This window comes from Ammodytes marinus (assembly GCF_949987685.1).
Source record: "Ammodytes marinus genome assembly, chromosome: 2".
NCBI lineage: Eukaryota > Metazoa > Chordata > Actinopteri > Uranoscopiformes > Ammodytidae > Ammodytes > Ammodytes marinus.
The window spans coordinates 9068041-9091813 of NC_137231.1; the positions used below are offsets into that span (position 1 = coordinate 9068041).

The window sequence follows — 23773 nt, forward strand, 5'->3', positions numbered from 1 at the left end:
CGGTGCATGAAACTCCTGCCCAGATAGGAGATAAGAGCCTTTCAAAGCATGTTAGCTGCCAGACACATTTCCAAAGAAGCATGGGAGGCATCCAAAGCCAGGCATGGAATGCTGAGAAGCCCTGTCGAGGCCGCTCTCATGTAGAATATGATCCCCATGCCCTTTTCCACCTTATTATAGCCTCCTTTGGTATTTTGGTGATGAGTGAGGCGTATAACTCGTTGATGACATAAACGCACTCTTAAACCAGTGGCCCTTCTGTGCACCTTCCTGACCTTCCTGTGCTGAAAGAAGCAATAGGAATCCAATACACATCACGACAACCTCACACAGGAATGTTGAGTGTGGTAATACAGTATCTAACTGCAGTAAGTAACTGCAGATGCAGTGTATCAGAGCTTTATTTAAATTGTGTCATATATTATTCACACAGTCAGGGACAGTGGACTGCCCTACACAGTGCTCGCTTGTGGCAGAAGGCCTAATGCGGCATTGACTGACAGAAAAATTGTGTCCCAGATAAATATCATATGAATCAACATATGACATTGCTGTCTGTATAGCATTGATTGTATGTTTGCCGACTCAGATTTATGATTTGTTGCCACTGCGTAACATTAGACCTGCATTGGCATTTTTCTATCAACATTGGAATATTGACTTTTCGTCTCAAGGTCTTCAGATATTAGATGGTGGTTAAGCCCACAAAATTGTTCACAAAATCAAGTAATTCTGCAGGTCTATTATGAATTCAGGTATTTATCCTCTTTATTGACACTATTTTCACCAAAGCAATAGGGGAATATCCAGAACATTTTGAATAGCCTACTCTTCATACTAAAAGTAACAGTATCCAACCAACAGCTACCCTAACCCTAAACAACATAACACTATTAGTTGGTAAGTTATTCAAACTAAATAAGACCACCATAGCTCATCAAAGCTTAAGTCTAAAGTCCAACATGTGTCTTGAGGGAACCCTCACTTTAATATTAAAGCCTGTGTTTTCAATAGAGGGCTAGCATGGTTTTATGTGGAAACATAGGATGTTTTATTTTTAAATGTGATATTGGTTCACAGGCTGTAAAAGCAACCTTTACTGTCAATTTCAAAATGTCACATTGGAAAGGAAACCCTCACACATTGGCGCCAAACGTAAGGTGTTGCGTCTCTGCCAGCGTCAATCTGTATAAATGCTTATGAACGTGACCACACACCACCAAAGGGGACGGAGGCGGACTCAATCGTAATTCTCATTCTACCGCCTCGGAAAAAAACTTCCGCTTTCCCGGATGCCAACGCGGCTCTGAGGCAGATCCCAGCGATGAGCCAAGGAACGCTCTGCTAACTGAGCTCTGGAGAAATACGGTCATGGCGAGATCCATATTCAAATAAACTTCACTCTTGGCCCGCGCACACAAGCCATGTTGTCACCAGCTGGCACCGCCTCTCACCGCCCCTTCAAAATACTGAGCCACTTTTGATTAACGTCTCTACGGCTAATCATGCGCGCTGGCTGGTGCCAAATTGGACGAGCCACGTATGGCCTCCATTTGCTTTGAAATCCTCCTGGTTTCTTTCGTCTTTAAAACTCATTCGAAGCATTCGAGAGCCTCTCTTTGCACCACCCATCCCTCCCCTTCTCTTTCTTCTCCTCTTGTCCAGTGCCCATACATAGAAGACATAGAGGGTTGTGTGGTGGCATTGTGCCATCCTGTGGGTCCCTGAATGAGAGGACTATCGCTTGCCAGATGCACCCAGCTGCATAAATGTTATTCATTTGTTATGGCTTGTGTACATAGTATGGCCAGTGTGGGAGATTGTGAGGTTCTACCAAAAAGGCTGGGAAAAAAAATCCTCCAAATTGAATCAAAAGTGGAAAACTTATTCTGGCTGGGGGCCACTCTGGACCTCCTCCTCCTTTTTTTCCACGTCCCTTAATTCATGTCTACTCCTCCCTGTCTCACATAGCGCTCCCATGTGCGAGCTTCTCTCTCTGGGAGTGATTTAGTGGAGTGGATTCTTCCTCCAAGGCCTGCATTGGCTGCTCTCCCTTTGCACAGCCACAGTGTTGGTGGTGTGAGACAGCTGGAATATTTGTCATAGGTCCAGAGGTGCAAAGACATTAGACAGCACTTTGTCACCAGGGTCCGGAATTCACACCATTCGGCTGTTTCCAAGTCAGCTCCTTAACTGCTGACTGGCCTGCTTTCTGTCAGCTGCCGCTCTGTTGACATTGAGGGCTAAAAAAAGATGGCAGCTTCACGGACGGATGTATGCTGCTGGCCTTTTTAGGTGGTCAAAACAACATGCAGTCTACAAAGAGCGCCGTGACAGGGATCCACAGCCAAAAGCCCTTGACTTGGTGCTCTATCCTTCAGTTCATAGTTCAGATATAGTTTAGTGCTTTAGAATGGGCTCTCGTCAGGGTCTGCTAAGCCCTGCGGAGAGATGGGGCTTGAACTTCCAAGCTGTGCCACACTGTCTCCCAAATTGCCAGGGCCAGCTGAGGCCTAGGCAATCCAAATTGTGATCGTGACGGGAGCCTCCCGTCTCATTACCAATTTCAAAACAGCCTTCAAATGGGAACTAATGCATTAGGCCTCGCTGGGGGAAAAGTCTAGGCAGCCAATACACAGCGGCTCAAAAATGCTTTCATACATGTTTTATCAGCGGGGGGAAGAGCGAGCAAGAGAGAAAAAGAAGCCCGGACCCAACCATTCATTTGTTGCCCATCTTATTAGCTTGGCACTGTGTTATTAGCTGCCATTGTGCTCCATAAAAGCCCCTTAGGCCTTTCCCACTGTTCGCCGAATCTGGGGTGAGCTCCGTGCCAAGTACTTTTTGGAGGTATTTGAGACCATGAAAATTCAATCCCAAACCCTGAGCATTGAGGTTTATCACAGATAAATGAAGAAGCTTAGTGGAACAATAAACCAATGTCTTACCTCAGATAACACCATATCCTATTAATTGGGATTATAGGGCGAGAAATGTAGAAGAAAAACACAATCTTATATCACAGTCGCTTCTTAGTGACAAGCTGTCACATGAAGGGCTATGTTTATAACAATGTTCCATCACATTGTAAATGTGTTCCAAATTATGAACGTGTAAATATAGAAAATCTTAAACATTCCCAGCTACAAAAGAAGGAAAGAAAAAAAGAATGGCCCTGGAAAAGACCTGACAATTTCAGAATCTGTTTTAAGCCACCTTGGGTTGGATATGCCCTGCGATGTGTCAATTGATTCCTATCTGATGATGGACTGTGTGCTGAAATAAATTGACCTTGCCAGACGATGAGTGAAATTGATGGAGCTTTTCATCTCCGGAGGGCCGTTCCACACTCAGCCGTAAAATGGATAGAGCACAGGACAGGAGTGATTGAGTCGGGGCTGGTGGAAAATGTAAGGCGCGTGTTTTTCTCCTACTAAAGCTTGCTTGGTAAATAACAGTTACAGGAAAAATCACTATGTGGTAAGAAGTACAGGGGTTAAGCACCCGCTGTTGACTAGATGATTAGAACTAAAAGCACACCGTGCTAAAGTGAAGCTGGGCCACTTTCAGATGCTACCCATCTGAAGAATATGTGACTCAATTATTGGGGAGCCTAAATTGAAATTGATAGTGATTTAAGTCTTCCCAATATGCCAGCCCCATTCTCGCCACATGTCTGTTTGAGGAGGCCTTTAAAAAAAAAACCCTGCTGGACTGTGTGAGACACAGGAGCGGCATTGATTTTCAATAACATCCCCTAATGACCTGGCCACAGTTTGATCCACGCTGTCATTACGGCCTGATACCATGGGAGAGGATTGGCGGCTCTCGTGGCATACGGCGGCCAGATGAGTAGTCGAGGGCATTATCAGGATGAATTGGCCGTCTGTGGACAGCCGAGGTCTTGTCAATAACAGGGGCAGGGCGCCTCAGGGCTCCCTGCGCGGCCCACTCCAGAGCGCCTTCCGGCCTCATTATCAAAGCAGATGAGTGGTGTGTGTGTGAGTGGAGGAGGCGTATGAGAAAAAGAGAAGAGCCCTCGCTCTCTCTCCACCATCCGATAGCTTGCCTCCCAGGCATTGCTCCCCCTTAATGAGTCCAGACCGCGGGTCAATATGCCGCTGGGCTGCCAGTCAATACCGGTTACCTGCAACACAAACACTCAAAACCTGCTTTCATACAAAATCAATGTCCTATTAGTCCCTCCCTGTATTGCCTCAGTCGGCCCAATCTCATCGACCCCCCTTTTCTGAAGAGCTGTGCAGCCCCATGTATGACAGATTATGGTCAAATGATCTGATGGCTTAGGCTATACTTTTCCAGCCGAGTCTGTTGCCTTCATGATTTCAGAGTAATATACTGTAGCTTGATATCAGATGAGGCAGATACTCTAAATGCTGTAAAAATGAGTCAGAAGCATTATTGGCAAAGCCATCAACCTCACATCAACATTCTGCTCAGTCGCTTTTGGCTCACAGACATGTCCAGTACTTGCAGTCCGCGTTTTGGCAATGAGTACCAGGATGAAGGACAAGCAAGCAACAGATGTATGACATTAGGTCCAAACTTTATTCCGTACATTTTAAACCATGAATGTTCATTTTCATTTTTTTGCACGCCTAAAACTCTACTTGTTTTGTATACAAGAGGCTAAGAAAAACAACTGCACAACACCACAAGGTTGACAGAGAATGTCCTTTTTGCCGCCCACTAAAAAGCGTCCTGCTCAACTGTCCGGGGCTGGTCCAGTTTGTGACTTGGAAGTCTTTGAATAATTCCATCATTATTTCATCGATAATATAAACAATTAATCCAATGTTAATCCAAGTGTCTCTCAGTATGGTCTGCTCCCTCCATGTGATCTCTTCATGAGGGTGCTGTGTGCTGCTTTGCATAGATTGCAGATGATCCTTCTAGGCCCCCTTACAACACCCTCCTGCATGACGTCCCATCCGTTGGCCAGGCTTGTCTGTTTGCCATGATATCCAACAGGGAAGTTTTCCCCCTGTGCATCATTTCATTTTGTTTTTCTAGAAATGGTTAAAAAGACTAATAAATGTACACGGTCATTTTGCAGCGAAGAAATATCGACAAGTTATATACATCAGTTGTCTTTACAGAGACTGAACAAAGACCTCATAATATATATTTATCTGCATATCTCAAAGGCAAAACCAAATGAACAAAACAGATCGCTAATGTAACGTTGTACATTGTCATCATTGAGGATATCCTGGTACCATGAGGTTAAATTACTGAAGGTTGAAACCAAAATCCAGTCTTTACAGTGGGTCATAACGGATATGTCTCACAATCAACTGGGATAAATATTGTAAAAGGCTTGACTGATGCACAAAATACATACAATTCATAGAAATGATATCTATACATGGAACAAGGATAGGAAATGTACAAACTCATTTCAGGACCTCTCTTTCCGCACATAGCTGAAAAAAGGTATTGGAATAATATATTAATAATTATCAAATATTTTAGTCGGCTATAAACATACACATATTTGTGTTCTCTTTACCGACATTATTCAACCTTCAGTCCACTGAAAAATAAAGTCATGGCATGTGCTTGAGCAGCCTTACACACCTTTTCATTTGTACAATCATACCCTTTCCCTTAGGGGAGGTTTGCTCCTCTCTGGTGAAGAGCAGTGCATTTTGTTCACAATAAGTTTTCAGATTAGAGGAGTGGAGGCTTGTGAGTCTAGTAAGACTTTGTTCGCTTTTCTCTACCAAGCTACCGGGCCTCTACCTCTTTGGGGTTGCGAGATGGGGAGTAGTCCCTGGGGTCCTGGGTGGTGGTGAGGGGGGTAGTCCTCCTAGGTGAGGCTGGCCGGGCACTGCCAGCTGGCACCAGGGGCGGGGGCGCACTGAGTGCTGCGGTGGGGGGCGTTCTGTTCAGGGGGCCGTTGTGCCCTGTGGAGGGGCTGAGTCTGGGGTAGTGCATGCCTCCTAGATGGGGCATAAAGGGGGGCATGTGGGGTAGGTGGCCCTCCATGGGGGACTGGTGCAGCTGATGGAGGCGTGCTCTGTCCAGCTCCTCCCTCAGGTGATGGCGCTCCCTCTCTTCCGCCTGCTGTCTCATCCTCTCATGCTCCCTGCGTACCTCCATCAGGTGCTCATGGTGAGAGTAGTCGTGGGCCTCCCTCTCTCTGTACGCCCGCTCCTGCTCGTACGCACTGGGGAAGCGGTGTCCCTGCTCGGCCCTCAGCTGGAAGTCCATGCGGCGCTGCAGGTCCAGGCTGCGGTAGGCCTCTCTGAGCGGGTCCCAGGGGAAGGCCGGGTGGGGCAGACGCTCCCTCCCCACCAGAGGGCTCACCCCCATGAAGGGAGCCATGCGAGCCCTATCCAGCACGTTGAGGCTGCCCATCTGGGGCATGCCGCCCATAGAGAGGGGCAGCGAGTGCCCCATGGGTACACCATGCAGGCCCTGTGCCGTCATCTCACTGCCACGTGGCGATTGAAGAGGGTGCTGCTGGGACAAAGGAGGGTGGTGGTGGTGTGGATTCAGAGGTTGACTGATGTGAGGAGGAAGGGCTTGGGCCGGAGGCTGGGGGGCGGGCTCTGAACTCACCACCATGACCTCCTGCTCCTCCTTCCTCTCCTCCTTAATCTTCATGTCATGTTTCACTTTGTGCAGGAGCTCTGCGGGCGGCGGCTCTTTCCTCTCGCTGTCCTTGAGCGTAGGCGGCGGCCCGCCCGCCATCTTGATGCCCTGTTCATTAATCACTGCCTTGGAGTACGGGGAGGGCGAGCGCTGGGCGGCTTTGATGGAGTCTTCTGAAGATCTCCTCTCCAGCATCTCCTTGCCGGGCGAGCGGCTCTCCTTCACCTTCACGTCGGCCAGAGCGTTAGCCTCTCTGTGGCGCTCCAGCAGCTCCTTCTCCGCCTCACGCACTCGGTCCACGCTGCCACAGTGGTGTCGCCCCGAGTCACTAGAGTTCTGGCTGTTGGAGCGAATCAGGCTGCTGATCTGGTAGCTGACCGGCGCAGAGGCCGGAGACGAGCGGTTGGAGTGGCGGTTGCGATCGACAGAATCCCTGTAAAGACATTATGGAAAGAAATGTTTTTATTTAGTTTATTTACAACAAGCATCAAGTAGGTGGGTTGAACACAAGTATGATTTACTTTAAAAAATGTCCCCAATAAAATCAGACGTATAATTCCATTGAGAAAATGCAGGTTACTATGCTAGTGTCTAGTATCTCTTCCTCTAACAATGGTTCCTAGTTTAAAATGTTACAGTAACGCGTTCCTATCGTTTTGTCCAAACATAATTTCATCATCTTGTAAAAATGCTAACGCTAACTGGAAACGGGATCCCGGCTGTGTAATTAACTATTTTTGGATAGTTAAGTAATGCGTATGCAAATATTCACTATGTCTGTCCTTTACATTTGTGGTGTGTCAGATGACCAGATCCCTACTACTTCTTATAGCAATTGCCTTACTGCAGAATATTTTTTTTTCCTAAAGTGCAAGTTAATATCCTCTAAATAGTACCACAAAAGTACATACAAAAAGCACAAGTAATTTTGTATATGCAGCCTCAAACTCACCTGTCTTTATCCTTCTCCTCTTTCCCGATGGACGAGTCTCTTTTCTCTCTTTCCCTCTCTCTTTCTCTTTCTCGTTCTCTCTCTCGTTCTCTCTCGTGGCTGTTGACCGAGCTGCTCCTCTCTGCGTCCGCGCCCTTGGGCCACTGTGGCGGCGTGGGGAAGGAGGGCGGTGTGCGTCGCAGTCTGTTCCAGGTGTCGTGGTGCGGGCTGCCAAACGTGGGCAGTCCTCCTGGCCCTTCCTTGGTGCCAAACATACTGTTGGCCCCTGGAGAGGGAGGAGAGGGGAGAGACAGGCGTGGGACCCACTGTAAGTTAATTGGGCACAAAACACTTCTCGAGGACACACATAAGATGAGAAAAGACTTGGACAACAACAAAGGCTGCCTTTGTCTTTGTCCCTGGAGCTTCTCTCACTGAAACTGCTTGAAAGAGTTAGAGGTTAATGGCTCCCCCCCCCCGCAAGAGAAAGAAAAAAACTACTCATTCGCTTTTTAGACTAAAAGGGCTTCTTCTTCCCCCCTCCCTTTTCTTTGCACTGGATTGGACAGGGGGAGACTCAGACACTTGCCCTCTGGAGTTACGTGGTGTGAAAAGCCAAGGGAGACCTTAGCATTCCACAGCATGTCAATTCCCATCACATCCATTTCCAAACAGGGTGACCGATTTGGTACACAAAAAAACTAGAATAGGGTTGAAGGATAAAGAGAGAAAGGCATAGAGAGAGAAGGGTGCAGGGGGGGAAGAGAAAGCCCTCTGTGGTGGTGCAGAGAGGGGGCTTGTCAAATGATTAATAGATGAACTGCCTGCCACCAAAAGAGCGGACCTGAGAGGGGCCTGTTGGCAGCAGCAGTGCAGCCAGATTAAAGCCAGGCTGTTGGGGACATGGTTTGGTGGATGAAGTGGAGGCATGGGGAGGAGGATATGTGGTACTGGCTAGTTTGGGCCTCCCTGGACTAGGGCTGTTTTGACACATAACTAGCTAAGTGTCTTGATTTTTTCCCCCCTTCTCCCATCCTGGCTCTCCCTGTGGTCTTAACGCTGCCTAGCTCTGATCTGTTACTGGCCACAGGGGCCAGATTGAAGGGGGGAGCGGTTGGAGGAGGAGAGGAGGGCCAGCGCTTACCAAGCGTGGGGTTGCCTAATCCTCCGAAGGCACTGCTTGAAAGGTTGCCGAGGCCGCCAAAGGAACTGGAGCGACTGAAAGGATCTGTAAAATGCCAAACAGGGATTAGCAAAATTGGGGGGGCTGGCTAGCGGTGCTCACCCCCAACACCAACCCGCTCCACTCAGCTTTTCTCTTACAAGCGAGCTGTGTATTTTTCTTCTTTCTTTTTTTAAGCGCTGCCACCCTAGCTCTCTGCCTGGTAATCCTGCTGTAGCCAGGTCACCTGGATGTTAGATTCAGTGCCACTAACTGGAGTGGAGTGTACCTGACCCTGCTGGGGGCTAGTAAACAAAGAGGCTAGATGGGGGAAATTAGTTTTTGAGATGTTGCAGACAAGAGGAAAACACACGAGAGGGGGGGGGGAGGGGATTAGAAGCTGTAAAACATAGGGCTAGACAAATTTCACAGTTTAATTGGGAGAACTGTGTCTGATGGGCTCCACTGACGTCGATTAGAGGCTCCAAATGTATAGGAATAAGACAAATATTTACCCCCAGAAGTCAGTGAACAACATTCATCAACTGATAATTGGCAATTCCCATTTTAATTCAGCAACAATCCATCAGGAAATGCAGAATGTATCAAACAGATTAGGGTTTTAAGGATTTTCAGCTCAGGGGGGCTTGTTAATCAGTAAAGACAACAATTGAGAAATCTCCTCTGCCTCACACATGAATTTTCTGTTCACTAAACCTTTCTCCTCAGTGCACAATGTATTCATAAACACAAAGTGGATTGACTCAAAGGCTTATTCCATGAAATCAGTTTGCCACTGGGAACCCAAACAGTGTATCAGATTGAAGGCATATGAAATAAAATGAAATGGACAAAGCAAATCTAACAAAATCAACTGCCTTTCAATGCTCAGATAACATTTTAAAGTCAATGTTGCGAGCATATAAAAAACACATGTCATATATGCTGCTCTTGCACTGCATAAAGGTTGTCAAAACAAACGAGGAAACTGAATACTAGGCATTCTACGTCTTTAAAATACCCAAGAGTTATTTAAAGCTGTGTTATGAATCATACTGTGTGATTATATGACGGAAGGCTTCACTCTCCATTACCGTGAACTTTGAGTTTACTCAAGAAGTGCCGCAACTGGCGGGCTACAGTGGCCAACTGGACTTAATATTAACTTTCAAGTGAACCTCAGAATGATCTAGGCTTCTAATTACAGCCTGTTGGCTTGTAATGTGTGGTTTAAAACACAAGTGCAAAAGAGAGGGAGAGAGAGAGAGAGAGACACTTTTATCTTATCTTATTTTATTCCTATATTCTCTATTGCTCAATTGCTTTAGCAAAGTTGAATATTGTTTTCCATGCCAATAAACCCTCTTGAATTAAATTGAATTGAATTGAGAGGTAGAGAGTGAATATAAGATAGAGACAAAGAGAAAGAGGAGATGAATGTATTAAAAAATTTGAACGTGGGGTTACTTACACTTACCTGCCAAATGGCTAGGAGGCAGGAAGCCGCTGGGGTGGGGGGCGTGGCCATAGGGAGAGGGAGCTGGGTGGCCAGGGCCTATCAGAGTGTAGATAACAGTCTTATTATAAACTACTCAGGTTATAAATTCCTTTACCAGACATGCATAGACAAAAATTGTATCCATCAACAACCCATTCATATTGTGACGCCTGTGATAAGCCATCACCAGAAATGTAAATTTGAGTATAAAATGAACCAGTATTGTTGTGCAACAGACTGTGTGAATATACTGTACTGTCTATGTGAGTAAGACGAGTTTAGAGATGATGACTGTATTGCCATTGAGAAAATTAGCAGTGGATCATTTGCTTTCATTTCAGCTGTTGTGTGTGAATCTACGGCTGCCCGCTGAGGTCAGTTCCTGACAAAACACGGCTGCCATCACCCATATTCCATGAATTGTTAATGAAACAACCAATTACAGGAGTGCCTCTGACACACCACTGCATAATTGCTAGTCAAAGGCCGTTTGCCTCTCTGTTGCCCTCCAACACAGGGCAAATCAGTCAATTACCTCACAGAGAGTCATCCATATTCATAGACATATCTGACTCCCTTTACTGGCAAAACATTAGCTACAAAAGCACTATAATTAAGTGAACATTACATGAGAGCAGAGAAAAAAAAATTACGATTCCATCTCATTACGGTGGCGGGGGGAACAATTTTCGACATGTGGCTACAAATGGCCATTTGCATAAAGACGAAAAAAGGCATGGGAAGGCTTTGAGTAGATAATGTCAGTGTTTTGAATGATTTGTCTTTGGAGTGTGCACTTTCCACGCCCCTGTATTGGGTATTAGGAGACCCCACTGACCTGAGGAAGAGAAGAGGGGTCTTGCCAGGTCATGAGTGTACGGGAACCCTGGGAAGACCCCTGGAGCTGGGGGCCGACTGAACAGGTCCAGCTTTCCATTCATGTCTATTTTGTGAGGATCCAGCTGCATTTGCTATATATGTTTATATATGTGTGAGAGAGGCAGAGAAAAAGGAGTGGGAGACAGAAAAAGATAATTAGGTCCATAGACACCAGTGCCAAACATTTCCAGCAACAGATCAAGAGGGAATTATACTCAGCTACACTGGCTGTGAGATCAGGAGAAGGCAGATACATCAACAATGGCTCAATTTCTGCAATTCTGGCTAATTAAAATCTAACAATCATACAGTATGTAAGCTGATTATGGACACTTGGTAAAAGGGGGCGTCCAGAGAAGGACTGACACAACCGGGCCAGTGGCATTAGCAGGGGATCTCCATGGCAAGGCCACACCATCCTCTGACAGGAAGAGGAATATTTCCACACAGGCATCAATATAACTACTAATATGGTGGTTTATGATTTCTTAAGGTGGAGATAGCTATGCACTGAGCCATTATGTATGCTTAGGAGGTGTAACCTTCTTACTGTGCTTTTGCAAATGTGTTGAAGTCTTGTGCAACACTTACCATATGAAGACATTATTTTTGTAATCTGCCTTTTTCCCACCCACAGTCACTTTCTGAATCCAGTTGACAGCATTTGAAATGATTTTACAGGTACAGATCCAACTAACCGATATGCTCACCCCTACTATGTATTCAGTAGGTTTGTCATTTTGCTCGTTATTCCTTTACCAATATACTGTGTATCTTGAAAAACATGACAGCAAGATTCCTGCAAGACATCGTTAGCCATCTCACGCACCTTCATTTTCTGCTGGTGGTGGTAGATCTGCCATGCGATCTGGACATGCACTGCGCACCACTTGCCAGGTTTCTAAAAATTTAAAAGAGAAACTGGGGTTAGCCTGCTGGCTTTGATATAGGAAGCTTAATAAAATGAATTCTGGCATTGAGATTTGTCTGGCCAAACTACAAAGTGGGAACTCGTCAGAATTTTTCAACCATTAAGAAAATCTAACCCTGACTTTAGCCCAATAGAGACCTCAAAGCTTGCCTCAAATGCAGCCAAAACCCTGCATTTCCTTGATCAGGAATTGTTGAAGAATTCAGCAGTTTTAGACTTTGTGGCTTGGCCAGAGAAATTAGAAATATAACAAAATATGGACAAGGCAACCACTTACCCGAACAGATGTCCTGAATGGATCTGTTATCTGTGTGGACAAACAGACAATCATTATATTCCATCACAAACATGAGGTGCCAACATTTGCAGTTCTGCAGAGCTAAAGAAATCTCTAGCTTTGGAAGGCTTAATTCACACTGGGACTTTCTATTCTTAAAAATCCTGACTTTTAGACATTTTAGATTTGTCAATAGAGATGCATGAGGCAATATGCAATGCAAATACATGCATTATTCTCATGTATCTGAGACACATGCTGTATGTACTGCACATGTGTGGCTTACAGCGTAAGGGCAGACTTGTTGAGATGCTGTCCGCCAGATGCTTACCCGTGGATCCTTCTGTAGGAGTGTGTGAGGTACGCCTCCAGGACGCTGCCCTACGTCAATGGGATTAGATGCCTGACAGAGAAACAGACAAAGGGAAAGAGATACGTGCTGATTAGATACACAGTAGTTCAAACCTTTTAGAAAGAAACACAAGCTGTTACACACAAAATACATACAGAACGTTAACTGCAAAATAATAACTATTTATGTAATCCTAGGTGTCCTTCCCAAACTCTGAATGTCCTTACATATTATGCAGATATAGCAGAAGAGAAAAAAAATCTCTAAATTGACCAGTGCTTGAAAAAACAACAATTGTGCCTGCCGTGTCTCGCCTTAAAACCACTTAAATAACCTTGACCAGTGATGGCAGCATCACTCTAACCTTCAATAGCACAATATAGCTCACCGCTAATCCCCACTGACTGCCTCTGTATGGGATGACGTCACACGATAAAATTGAAATGACGCTGCAGGCACTGAGCCATGCCAGAGTTACACATCTCTGATCCCTTTGATCTCCTCTTTAAGTCTTTGGAGCGCAAGTGCCTGGATCAGCCACTATTAATCTGGCCCTACATTAGGGATAGGGAGATCCTGCATGGGTGACCCGGGTCAGCACCAGCACTCACAAACAAACACATACACACACATCCCTTCTACCCCCAAGCCCCTCTCCTCTCCAGGAATACTTAACAGGGGCTTTGGACACATAAGACTGTTCCTTGAACCATCTGGAGGGGCCTTCAACAAAAGGGCCCCCTCCATGACAGAGCCCCCCTCTGGGAATAGGGCCAGCGGATTTAGAGCAGATTTGATTGGTGGCTTACACCGGGTCACAGCCGCTGGGCATCTGCCAGACAACACTTCTCTCCCCCACCCCCCTTCTCATCCCTCACATTCTGGCCCTGTGCGTTTTACTCTCCTCTCTGCTCTCCTAAGCAGACAGGCTTTCTTATGCTTGGCATGGCCATATCATGGCATTGGGTCAGGACACAGCTCCAACAAGTCTTCCATAGTATAGATGGATTTATGGATTTGAATGGGATGGGGTGTGGTGAGGTTTATGGAATCCTGTTTCACATAGTCTTGTATGTAATGTGCTGTATTACTGTAAGTGCAGTGTGTAGCCTTAACCTTCTTGTGATTGTTGTATACTCTATATTATATATACACACACACACACACACACACACACACACACACACACACACACACATATATATATATATATATATATATAAATTACATATATTAATTTTATGACACAAATAGTGCAATCTCGCATATGCAGTGTTTTTCAACGCAATCTAAAAAGACAGCACATTGTCTGTGGTTGCAGATGTGCTAAGCTAAAGTTACTTTAATGTTCGGTGAGAAAAACCTACTTAAAGTTACTGCCAAACTGTTCAATATACACCTGATTTTACCACTGCTAACCAGAGTATACAGTATGTATATGTTCCCACTTTAGCAAAGTCTTTTTATACACAGTGACCTTTTTTAAAATCTTGTGTGTGTCATTAGTGAGTCTTCTTTATTAAATTGTGTACAAACTAGTGGGACTTGTTTCGAGCCAATGCTTTTCTTAAATGCTCTGCCTGTTTGTTATTTGCGGGGTTGAGGGTAGGGATGTGGGGCTGACCTTGGGCTGGAAGGCTCCTTGCAGCGAGCTGAAGGGTCCTGAGTGTGGGAGCAGCGGGGGCATGCCTGGCATGGTGGGGGGGTAGGAGGGGAAGAACTGGGGAGAAAAAGAGGAGGAGGATGGGAGACACAGAAAAGAAACAAAAAACAAAATCAAACAGAGCTACACAGTACAGGACTCAAGCATAATGCACACAGAGAAAAAACCCACAGCCACAAGAAATGCTCTCACGGCAACATTCAAATAGTCATATATTTGAATGTTGCCATATGCAAATAGCTCATTTGAATCAAAATGACAAAAAAAAAGAGACTCACGTTTGAATGTCTGATGAATGGATTGTCCAGTTTGGGGGTGTATTTGTCGAACTGGAAGAGATTAGAGAGAAAAGAATTAGGATTAAAAAATAAAAAAAGTCTACTGTACCAAAATACTTCCTCCTAAAGGTTTCTTTAATAATAATAATAATAATAATGTCTCGTTATTTTTACATCACAGAAACAAAACACACGAACAACATCTGTAACTTGTAATAAGCAGGGGTTTGGATTCAGAATGATATGCCCTGGAGTAAAGCAGCTGGCTTGCACTGGTCACGGGTTTACTTAAACTGCATGGTCAGATAGGCAGTTAAATGACTAACAATACGAGCGCTTTAGCACACTGCCAAGATGAAGACAGCCCTGCATGATTTTCCAATTGAGCGTACAGACGTTGGGCGTGGGGGCTCGGCTTGGGAATCAGACCATTTTAAAACCAGACCAGTTGTTTCTATTCACTGGAAAATTTGTAGAAATGTGAATCTAATTGCTTTTGACTGCTTTGGCTTTGAAATGTATTTTTTTTCTTTTTTTTTAACAAGCCCTGATGGTAGGGGAGTACCTGGAGACATGTAGCTTGTTTTGTGTGTAAGAAAAAACAAGTCTTCAAAAAGACATTAAGTCAACAAAACAGGGCCGGATTCTCTGTGAATACAATCATGGAAAGAATATATGGAGCCTATTGTGTGTCTGTCTTTTATGATTGAAACGGAATCGGTTATGGTTATAAGTGAATTCAGGACATCTCAGCATGAAACCGATACAGCCTTGACTCGCTGAACTGACTCTTTTTTTTCCTGTGGCAGAGCTTATGCCTCCCACCAATAATTCAATTTGGAAAATTTGCCAAATAAAAACTACGGTGTAATGTGAAAAAATGTTTCTGATCATGTCCCGAACACATGGGAAACTAGTCAGTAAGCCGAGAGGGAGCAGGAGGGAGGGAGAGACCGGAGAAAGTTTTGCCTTAAGTTATGAATGGGCACTTTGTCTGTTTGTTCGTAAGCCAATACTGGCTCTCTATTTTGGAACAGGCTAATTACAAGTGACAGTAACTTATTCCTATTCCGCAAATACACAAACCATTTGCAGGTACTTTTTGCGAGTGTTTTCACAAAGCTCTCTTGGCAGGCGGCAGACGTTTTTGGTTTACATAAAACAGGCAAATTAGTGGGTATGAATCAGGGTTTCTGTGTGTGTGTGTGTGTGCTCAGCGACACGCGTGGTTGAGAGGGGAGCGGGTGCGCAGGATTGGTTTAGCTGCCGGTGGAGACGCAAGGATTTGTGTCAGGGGCCCCTCTAGTGAAACGGGGACGTGGACTATGGACACAACACAACATGTCCACAGCAGCAGCAGCAGCGAACGGTGTTGGCGGCCTTGTTTGTGGGCGATAAACGGCCCAAATCAAAGACAGACAGACAGCCTGCTGAGAGGAAACACAGAGCCCAGCTTCCGAACTCATTAAACAGCTCCTCTGCATTTTCTTGAAGGCACGGCCTGTTTAATGTCTGACACTAGGAGAGGGAATCTGGACTCTTTACGGCCTTGTAAAAAAAAAAAAAAAAAAAAAGAATTAGAAAAAAAAGGAAAGAACTCTGGCCCCTTGTAATTTATGGTGCCTGTCACTGCTTTATAGCAAACAGCTTTGGCAAATTAAGTCTTAACATTTCATCTTAGAACAATTAAGGATGTTCCACTTCCGGGGGGGGGGGGGGGGGGGGGGGGAGAGACACTCAGTGAAGCCATTTGGCCAGCCAGCTGCTTTCGGGCGTTGAACAATAAACAAAAATAGCGGCTTCATAATTTCATTAATTACAGCCATTAGCCAAGGACTGTTACATAGTTGAAATGACATGGGGCGTCTAGAAGGCAGGAGAAAATTAAAGAGGGAGCGGGGGGAGAGAGAGAGAGAGAGAGAGAGAGAGAGAGAGAGAGAGAGAGAGAGAGAGAGAGAGAGATTATGCAGGACTGGGTCATACTTGGTTTGCTTTTTCATGAAAATACAGTAAAAAACAACCACAACATCATTACAACTCCAGCCTCTCTAAGCCAACAATAAGAGAAACAGCATTGTTATTAAAGGAGGGAAGGGAGGGCAAAAGGCACAAGTTAACAACACAGTTTCAATTAAAAAGGAGAAAAAAAAACAACAGCAGAAGACATTAATGGCAGTCTCAAATCCCATCACAACAACACAGCAAGAGATGGGGGGATGTACATCATGGAGCTACATAATCATGGGCTACATAATGCCAGCATTAGCCAGATGAGGAAAAATGGGCCCTTTCATCTTGAAAGAGGGGATTGTGTGCTGCATAATTCCTACCATGTCAGGAATGAACAACAGACCAGATAACGGCATATGTGTTGGCTTAAAAACCGTCTCTATTCTTATCTGAGACTGTGCCATAAATACCACAGCTTTGATTTCTAATGTACAGGATGGGGATAATCTAGGGAGTGGGGGCCTTAATGGGACCACAGGCTCTCAATCAGAGGTCATGACATGATGGATTACATCTATTAGACTAATGCCAAAAAGCTGACGTCTGAATCGCCTGTCAGAGAATTGCTTTGCATTGGAAATGATAGATGAAAAGGCATAACCTTTTTCCGTCTGTACTAGCTTCGGAGCTGTCAGGGTTTGACCCCCCAAGCCCCGGCTTGAGTACGGAAGCAATTACAAACATTATCTAAACAGCTTTGCGGTGATGTCACCCCTCTCACCCCCTTCATCTGCAATGAAGTCATTTGACCGACTGCAAGGCTTTGAATTTATCATTGGAAAGTATGGTTGGCGCACACACACAAGCACACACACACACACACACACGCCTGTAGGAACACATTGACACACATGTACACGCACGCACATGCACACACACACACACACACACACATACACAGTGATCTGTTTGACGGTGCCTTTGTTACTTCTTGAGAGCAGACCAATGAAAACATTCAAAACCATTTAAAACACATCCATATGCAAACAATTGAAAACCCTGCCTTCAGGCAAATCCCCTTTTTGATCCTCGGAGAACACTTAACAGAAAAATCTATGTCAGAGTTAAGAGGAGGGGAAATAGTTTAAATGAAATTTGGAAACGTTGGCCTGTTTGGCAAACATGCCACGAGTCAGAAAAGAGCCCTTCTTGAAAAGTGAAACATAGTATGGATGTACAGTTACACAAATGACTCCATTACGGATGAAAGAGTTGCAAAGCATGAAAGTATATGTTTGCTTGGTTGGGTTTGACCGACCTGAGCAGCAACTAGCACGTATGTGGTAAACTAGTAGACGTGCTGGTATGTGTGGTTGTGGTTGTGTGTGTGTGTGTGTGTGTGTGTGTGTGTGTAAAGGGAGGTGGCAGCCAGAGGGCCATGTCTGCCCAGTGTTTGTCCTTATTACAGTAGAACAGATCCAATGCTCCCAGCTTCTCATCAGTGCTTAGACGTAAGCAGCAGGACGGTATGAAGAAAAAAGTTCAAACTAAATAACCGTCACACTGTTTGAAGGGAGAGGTTCTTCTAGCTACGGGACATATAGTACTTGGTGAATTTCGGGGGTAAAGAAATAAAAAAGGGAGGACTTGATTGTAGAGGAGATTGGAAGGGGGGTGACAGGCGGGTGGGTTTCGAAGTTACGGGAGCTTTTCTTAAATTTTGATTTTGTTTTTACTTATCCTCACATTTCTGGCTTGCGTACGCACCATGGGGGGTGCGGTGGGCGGGGTGAGCATGGCGGCCTGGGGGAAGGGCGTGAAGGTGTGCTGGTGGGTGTGTTGGTGCTGGTGCATGTGCTGGTGTTGGTGATACTCGGCCCTCAGGAGCGACGCGGTGGCGGGGGCCAGTGGCGCGGCGGGCGGCCCCCGGCCCCGCTCTGAACTCTGAACCAGGAAACGGTTGTTCAGCTCCTGCCTCAGGAGGTCATGCTCTGCAAGAGAGGAGAGCGAGGAAAAACCAAAAAAAAAAAAAGTATAGAAAAGAAAAAAGGTGGGGATGGGGGGAGAGGGAAGGTGGGGAGGACACAAGAAGGAAAAAAAAAAGAGGCACGGGCGCCCAAGTCAGTCTTCACAACAAGGGTAGAAGGGAAGAGAGAAAATAGTCACCTGGCATTCTCTGTTTCTCCAGCTCATGCTGTGAGGGTTTTCTACGTGGGGACTCATTGGTGGTGGTAAGAGAGTTGCCTGTGACAATGTGCCAATCAGAATCCCCGAATGAGGCTGGCAATACATGATAGGTTGGTTGAATGATATCAACAGGCTGGTATCTAAAGACAAGAGAGAACCAAGAGTCATCCCAGCAGAAAACACACACACACACACTCTCTCGCCCTCTTATTAGAAAGTTAATGAACAACTAGCATATTTATAACCATTTTTTTTGGAGACACCCATCATCGCTGGAGACATTTGTTTCCTCTATTGCGGCAAGGAATGGCTTGATTTGTTGAAATTGTTAAACATTTATCAAGTGGTTACAAATCAAGAATTGTTGGCAGGAAAAACTTATTTTTGCTTGTTGCGGTTGCATCAGATTACTGACTGCGTAAGTGCACCATTATTTTCAACATGTGAATTTTAGAGTGCCGCTTTCAGTATGCTCAAGATGTCTCCAGCTGTGATGACTGTCCAATTGTTAGCTGTCATTTTCCAGGGGCGCATCCAAGCCTCCTCATACAGTGACTTCATCGCCCTTTTAAAACGTCTAAGCTCATTTTGAAGTATGATGAAAATATCCTCGCCAATGAAAATATGAACCAATGTTGGAGAGGAGGGAGAGTCACGGTATAATATGGCTTTTTTTTTACAATTAAATCAGATTTGTTTTGTGATTTTGCTTGTGAGGCCCTTTGGACATGTTTTGAGTTATTGAAGAGATTATTGGAGGCGACTGCTTTCCTGATATTTACAGCCAGACGGAATATGCTGACTTTTCAGGAAAGATCTCTTGAACTGACTTATTGTCTTCCTACCAGCTTTAGTATCTCATGTGTCACATAGAGTTTTTTGAAATTGATGCAGAATTATCATTATCATTACTTTGACAACTAACTCATGAAAACTTAAAATTCAAATAGTTTACTTCAACACATAAAGGTATGTTAGTGTAACAGCTTTTACTGTTTCATGCATACTGTCAGTAAAGATGGAAATAAACCTACATACTTTTGGCAATGGAAATATAACAACATGCATCATAAAGGATAAAAGAGAGAGAGGGAAAAAAAGAACACTTACCAGATCAGCCAACATATATAAACACTTGACTAGTTTCCAATACCATATTACACAAGTTTTTATATATTTATGATTAGAACATGTAACACCTATCATTAAAGGTTGGCTGAAGAGTAGTTATCCAGTTAGAATGCATTAGCAGTTAGCACTGTAGCATTCTATGCATGTGTAAATATTTGTTTCTTAAAACGATTATCGTAATATGAACAATATAGCTGTGCAGCCAAGTCTATTACAACTGAACATAAAATACACCCTACAATACGTACAAGATGACCAGGCCATTATACACACTGTTACACAGCCTGTATTGTGGGTGAGTATGTTTTTTTTTTATTACGCATCAATATTCAAAGCTGCAGTTTTGCACTCGTTAATAAGAAGACTAAAATGAATACTACCACTGTTTACAGCACTTAATTTGGTAAAATGGTGTTCTTAAAGTAACCAATTAATTATATTAAATCAAACTGAAAGCTAGTGTTGTTCCTTTTAAAGCTACTGTGTCTCTTAGGCGTTTGTGTGTGCCCTGAAGCTAACATGTAGCGTGTTAGTGTCACGGCTTTACCTGGGTAGGGGGTGCCTGCGGGGTGCCCAGGCACTACTAAGCTGTTGGTAGGTAAGGTTGGTGGTGGCGGCAGTGTGGCTGGGGTTGCAAACATGGCCGGATGGCGATGGGCCGGGCTCCGTAGGGAGGAATAGTGCGAGGTAGAGAGATTAGCTATGGACAGAGGCAAGGCTGGGGCCGAGGAGGGGAGCCCGCTGAGGTGGTGGTGAGGGGAGGGGGGCAAGTGCTGTTTGGGAAGACCCACTGGACTGCTCCTGTGGCTGAGGATTTCATGGTAGACAAAGGGAAAATACACAATCAATTAAATATAGATAATGAAGAATGCAAATGAACATTCACTGATACGGCATTCAGACAGGATTAAGCAGTATAATACATTGAGGGAAGTGACTACTAGCTGTGCAGCTTGTTTGCGTGTTTCTAGCTCCGATGCACTGATACCACGTTTGACACTTTGCTTTGACAACATAAGAATGATTTTCCAATAAAACGTCTGACATTGGAAAAGAAAAAGGTGAGGGCAGTTTGCGAAGATGAGGTGAAATTGGAAATAGTTGAATGTACTATATGTACTGGAGTGTTGTTCAATGAAAAACAGTAAATCTGACAGCTGGTTATTGCAAGTTCCTGTGGCAGAAAATCAATATCCGCAAGGAAACAGAAAATATTGTGTAGAATATATAGTCTTGTACAGTATTTTGTCGCATTGGACTACATTATATAAGTTTTGAAATTGCGGCAGTTTATTTGATTGCCGCCTCCACTAGACTGGCAGGAACACATTAAAGGAAAGTGGCAGTGTCTGCACTGTAACACCCTGATTAGGTACAAAAGGTGAAGCAGTGAAAGTGAACATAGCTCCCTGGATAGAGAATTTCTGCTCCCTTATTATTAGTCAGCAGCACTGACTTTTCCACTGCTCTTAAACAGACACACTTCAGCTGGCCAACTGCAGTTGAAATGCTGCTGAATGTGCTACTAACATAGCATCAGTGTGTTCCAGTTATATTTTGTTGGCTGTTTTACACTGCTAATTATTAGTGGGCAGCCATTTTAAATTAAAGGTGGAGTCAGCGATTCTGGAGAATGCTTATTATCAAAATAACTTTTTGTCATATCACTTTTTGAGGAGAATTTCAGTGATTTTGACGAAGAGATTTCGACAACAAGCATTCTCCAGAATAGCTGATTCCGTCTTTAAGCACAAATGCCTACTATCCTGCAACCAAACATGCAAATGTCGCAACGTACCTGATATCGTGGAGGCTGCTGTAGAGCGGGTGATGCACCTGGTGGCTGATGAGCGGACGTGAGTGGTGCTGTGGGGGCGGGAGGAGGCGGGCCTCCTGGTGCGAGTGGGAGTGAGGGTGAGGGTGAGGGGGGTGAGGAGGGAGGGGCTGGGAGTGGGGGTTGTGGTGGGGGTGGGGATGGGGGTGAGGTGATGCCCTCAACAGGGGAGGGGTGGGGATCGGGGGCAGAGGTTGCTGCTGCTCCCTCTTGACACTGAGAGGAGGCGGGCTGGGAAGGCGTGTTCTAGGGGGCAGAGGGGGCGCTGCCGCTGCAGCCGGGGCAGGGGAGCCCGTAGGGGCCGAGGCCGGGGTGGGGCTGCTGGGCACGGCGGGTGAGAAGGGCACCTCACAGACACTTTGCTCCTGGCTGCGCTGGAGCCCAGAGACTTTGGCGGCCGAGCAACAAGTTTTGGATTCGGGAATTTCATTCGTTGGCACACCTGAGAAGAAAAAGTAAGACAGAATGGTAAATGGTAATGGACTCCACTTTTTCAGAACCAAAGCGCTTAACATTGTTTTGCCTCATTCACCAATTCACAAACACACACTTATAGACTGATGGCAGCAGCTGCCACGCAGGGTGCAAGCTAACCTACGGGAGCAATTTGGGGTTCAGTGTCTCCCCTACCTCCCTCAACATGTCGCAGGGAGCTAGGGGATCAAACTACCGACCATGCATTGCAGTGGACGACCATTTGAAAAATACATATTGGCATCTCAGATATTTCCTGGTTAGATTCAAAAACACCCGATGCCTAGATCAGACAATGGCCATTCAAGGAAAGCCTGTATGATGTTGTCCCGAAGTCTTCTGCCCAAGGTCCCTCTTGTTTCCCCCTCCCTAGGTTCCATTAAGTGTTTAATCAGGTCATTTTCATGCTCAACTATAATCAGATGATCCAATTTCTCCCCGCAATCCAGTCGGTATGAATAAATCACAGCTAATTAAAGTTAAATGTCGGCCCCTATTCAGGGCTTTGCTGAGCACACAATCTGGCATGAAATAATTATGTTTCAATTGTGCTGTGAAGGGAGATCGTGGCCCCTTATCTTGGCCTCTCTGCCACTCATGCCTTCCTATCCTTCCTTCCTGGTCTTTCTGGGGGGATTTGGAAAACCCAGGCAAGGCATTCTCAACTCAACCACTTTGTCTTAAGCCATTCATCAGGGGTCTTTTCAACAGGCAAGCAGCTTTTATAATCAGCATTCCACCGAACACCGACTTTTCATACTTAGGCTGTTGCAATTTAATGACTGTAATTATAAGCTGTTGTAGCGGGGAAATGAAAGTGGCAGAGAATGCAGCATCTCGACACCTTTCACACACAAAGAATGTCAAAGCACTTATGAATCTTAATGAGACATTTGGCCATCTTCCTCTTTTCTCAGAGCTGAAAGAAAAAACTAAATAGACCACAAAGAAATTGAATATGAAGAGTTGGCAGTGCCACAACTACAATAGCCAAAACGCTATACACAGGAATTCCGAACTCATTAAAGCCACTGAAACATCACATGCATAGAGAAAGCAGATAAAGAAAGTGTCCACACACGGATAGAGAAAGATGGAGACAGAGGAAGAGAGAAGACAGCCTGGTGGAGATGAAGCTTTTTAAGCGGCTCTAATCTACAGCTCTGATGCAGCAGTACTTCAGTCAGAAGGCTTACTAGTGCCTCAATTAAAACAAGCTCCACAGGCCATTCTTGATGGGAACAAAAAAAAGAATTTGAAGAGCTGGGAGCTGCTGTCAAGCCGGTGAGAACTCGACATGCAGCCCACTAATGGAATATCCAGTCCCTATTAACAGCCTGCTTAATCTTTCAAGGATCCTAACACCCATAAAAAGACCAATAAAATGGCAGGGCAGAGCTTTTATTTTTTTTATTTGTTAGAGCTCCCTCCTTCGTGGCTCCTCGCGTTTTATGGAAGAACTGGGGCTGGCTAAAGGTGTCACGATTTTCTAATAAATTCCGGGGTCCAGGAGTATATAGACCTCCCAATTTATAGGGATCTGGGATTTGGATTAAACTGTCGGGCTGTCGTTCCTGCGAGCGAAAGAGAAAGAGGAAGGCTGAA

At 45.0% G+C, this 23773-nt stretch overlaps 1 protein-coding gene across 2 annotated transcripts in view; it reads right to left on the reverse strand.

The window, feature by feature from the left end:
• Positions 1 to 4565: 4565 nt before the first annotated feature.
• fbrsl1 (fibrosin-like 1) overlaps positions 4566 to 23773 on the reverse strand; it is a 190762-nt gene continuing 171554 nt past the window's right edge. Inside the window, exons 6-18 of one of the 2 annotated variants that reach the window (XM_080040480.1) lie at positions 21659 to 22136; positions 20408 to 20667; positions 18289 to 18533; positions 14593 to 14643; positions 14276 to 14371; positions 12631 to 12702; positions 12300 to 12329; positions 11921 to 11992; positions 11051 to 11183; positions 10192 to 10269; positions 8697 to 8780; positions 7574 to 7838; positions 4566 to 7054 (exon numbers count right to left, since the gene is read on the reverse strand). In XM_080040480.1, coding sequence (XP_079896606.1) covers positions 5752 to 7054; positions 7574 to 7838; positions 8697 to 8780; positions 10192 to 10269; positions 11051 to 11183; positions 11921 to 11992; positions 12300 to 12329; positions 12631 to 12702; positions 14276 to 14371; positions 14593 to 14643; positions 18289 to 18533; positions 20408 to 20667; positions 21659 to 22136 — 3167 coding nt within the window. In that variant the 3' untranslated portion in view covers positions 4566 to 5751. Of the gene's footprint in view, positions 7055 to 7573; positions 7839 to 8696; positions 8781 to 10191; positions 10270 to 11050; positions 11184 to 11920; positions 11993 to 12299; positions 12330 to 12585; positions 12703 to 14275; positions 14372 to 14592; positions 14644 to 18288; positions 18534 to 20407; positions 20668 to 21658; positions 22137 to 23773 lie in introns of both variants that reach the window. The other variant, XM_080040479.1, reaches the window with a different exon arrangement.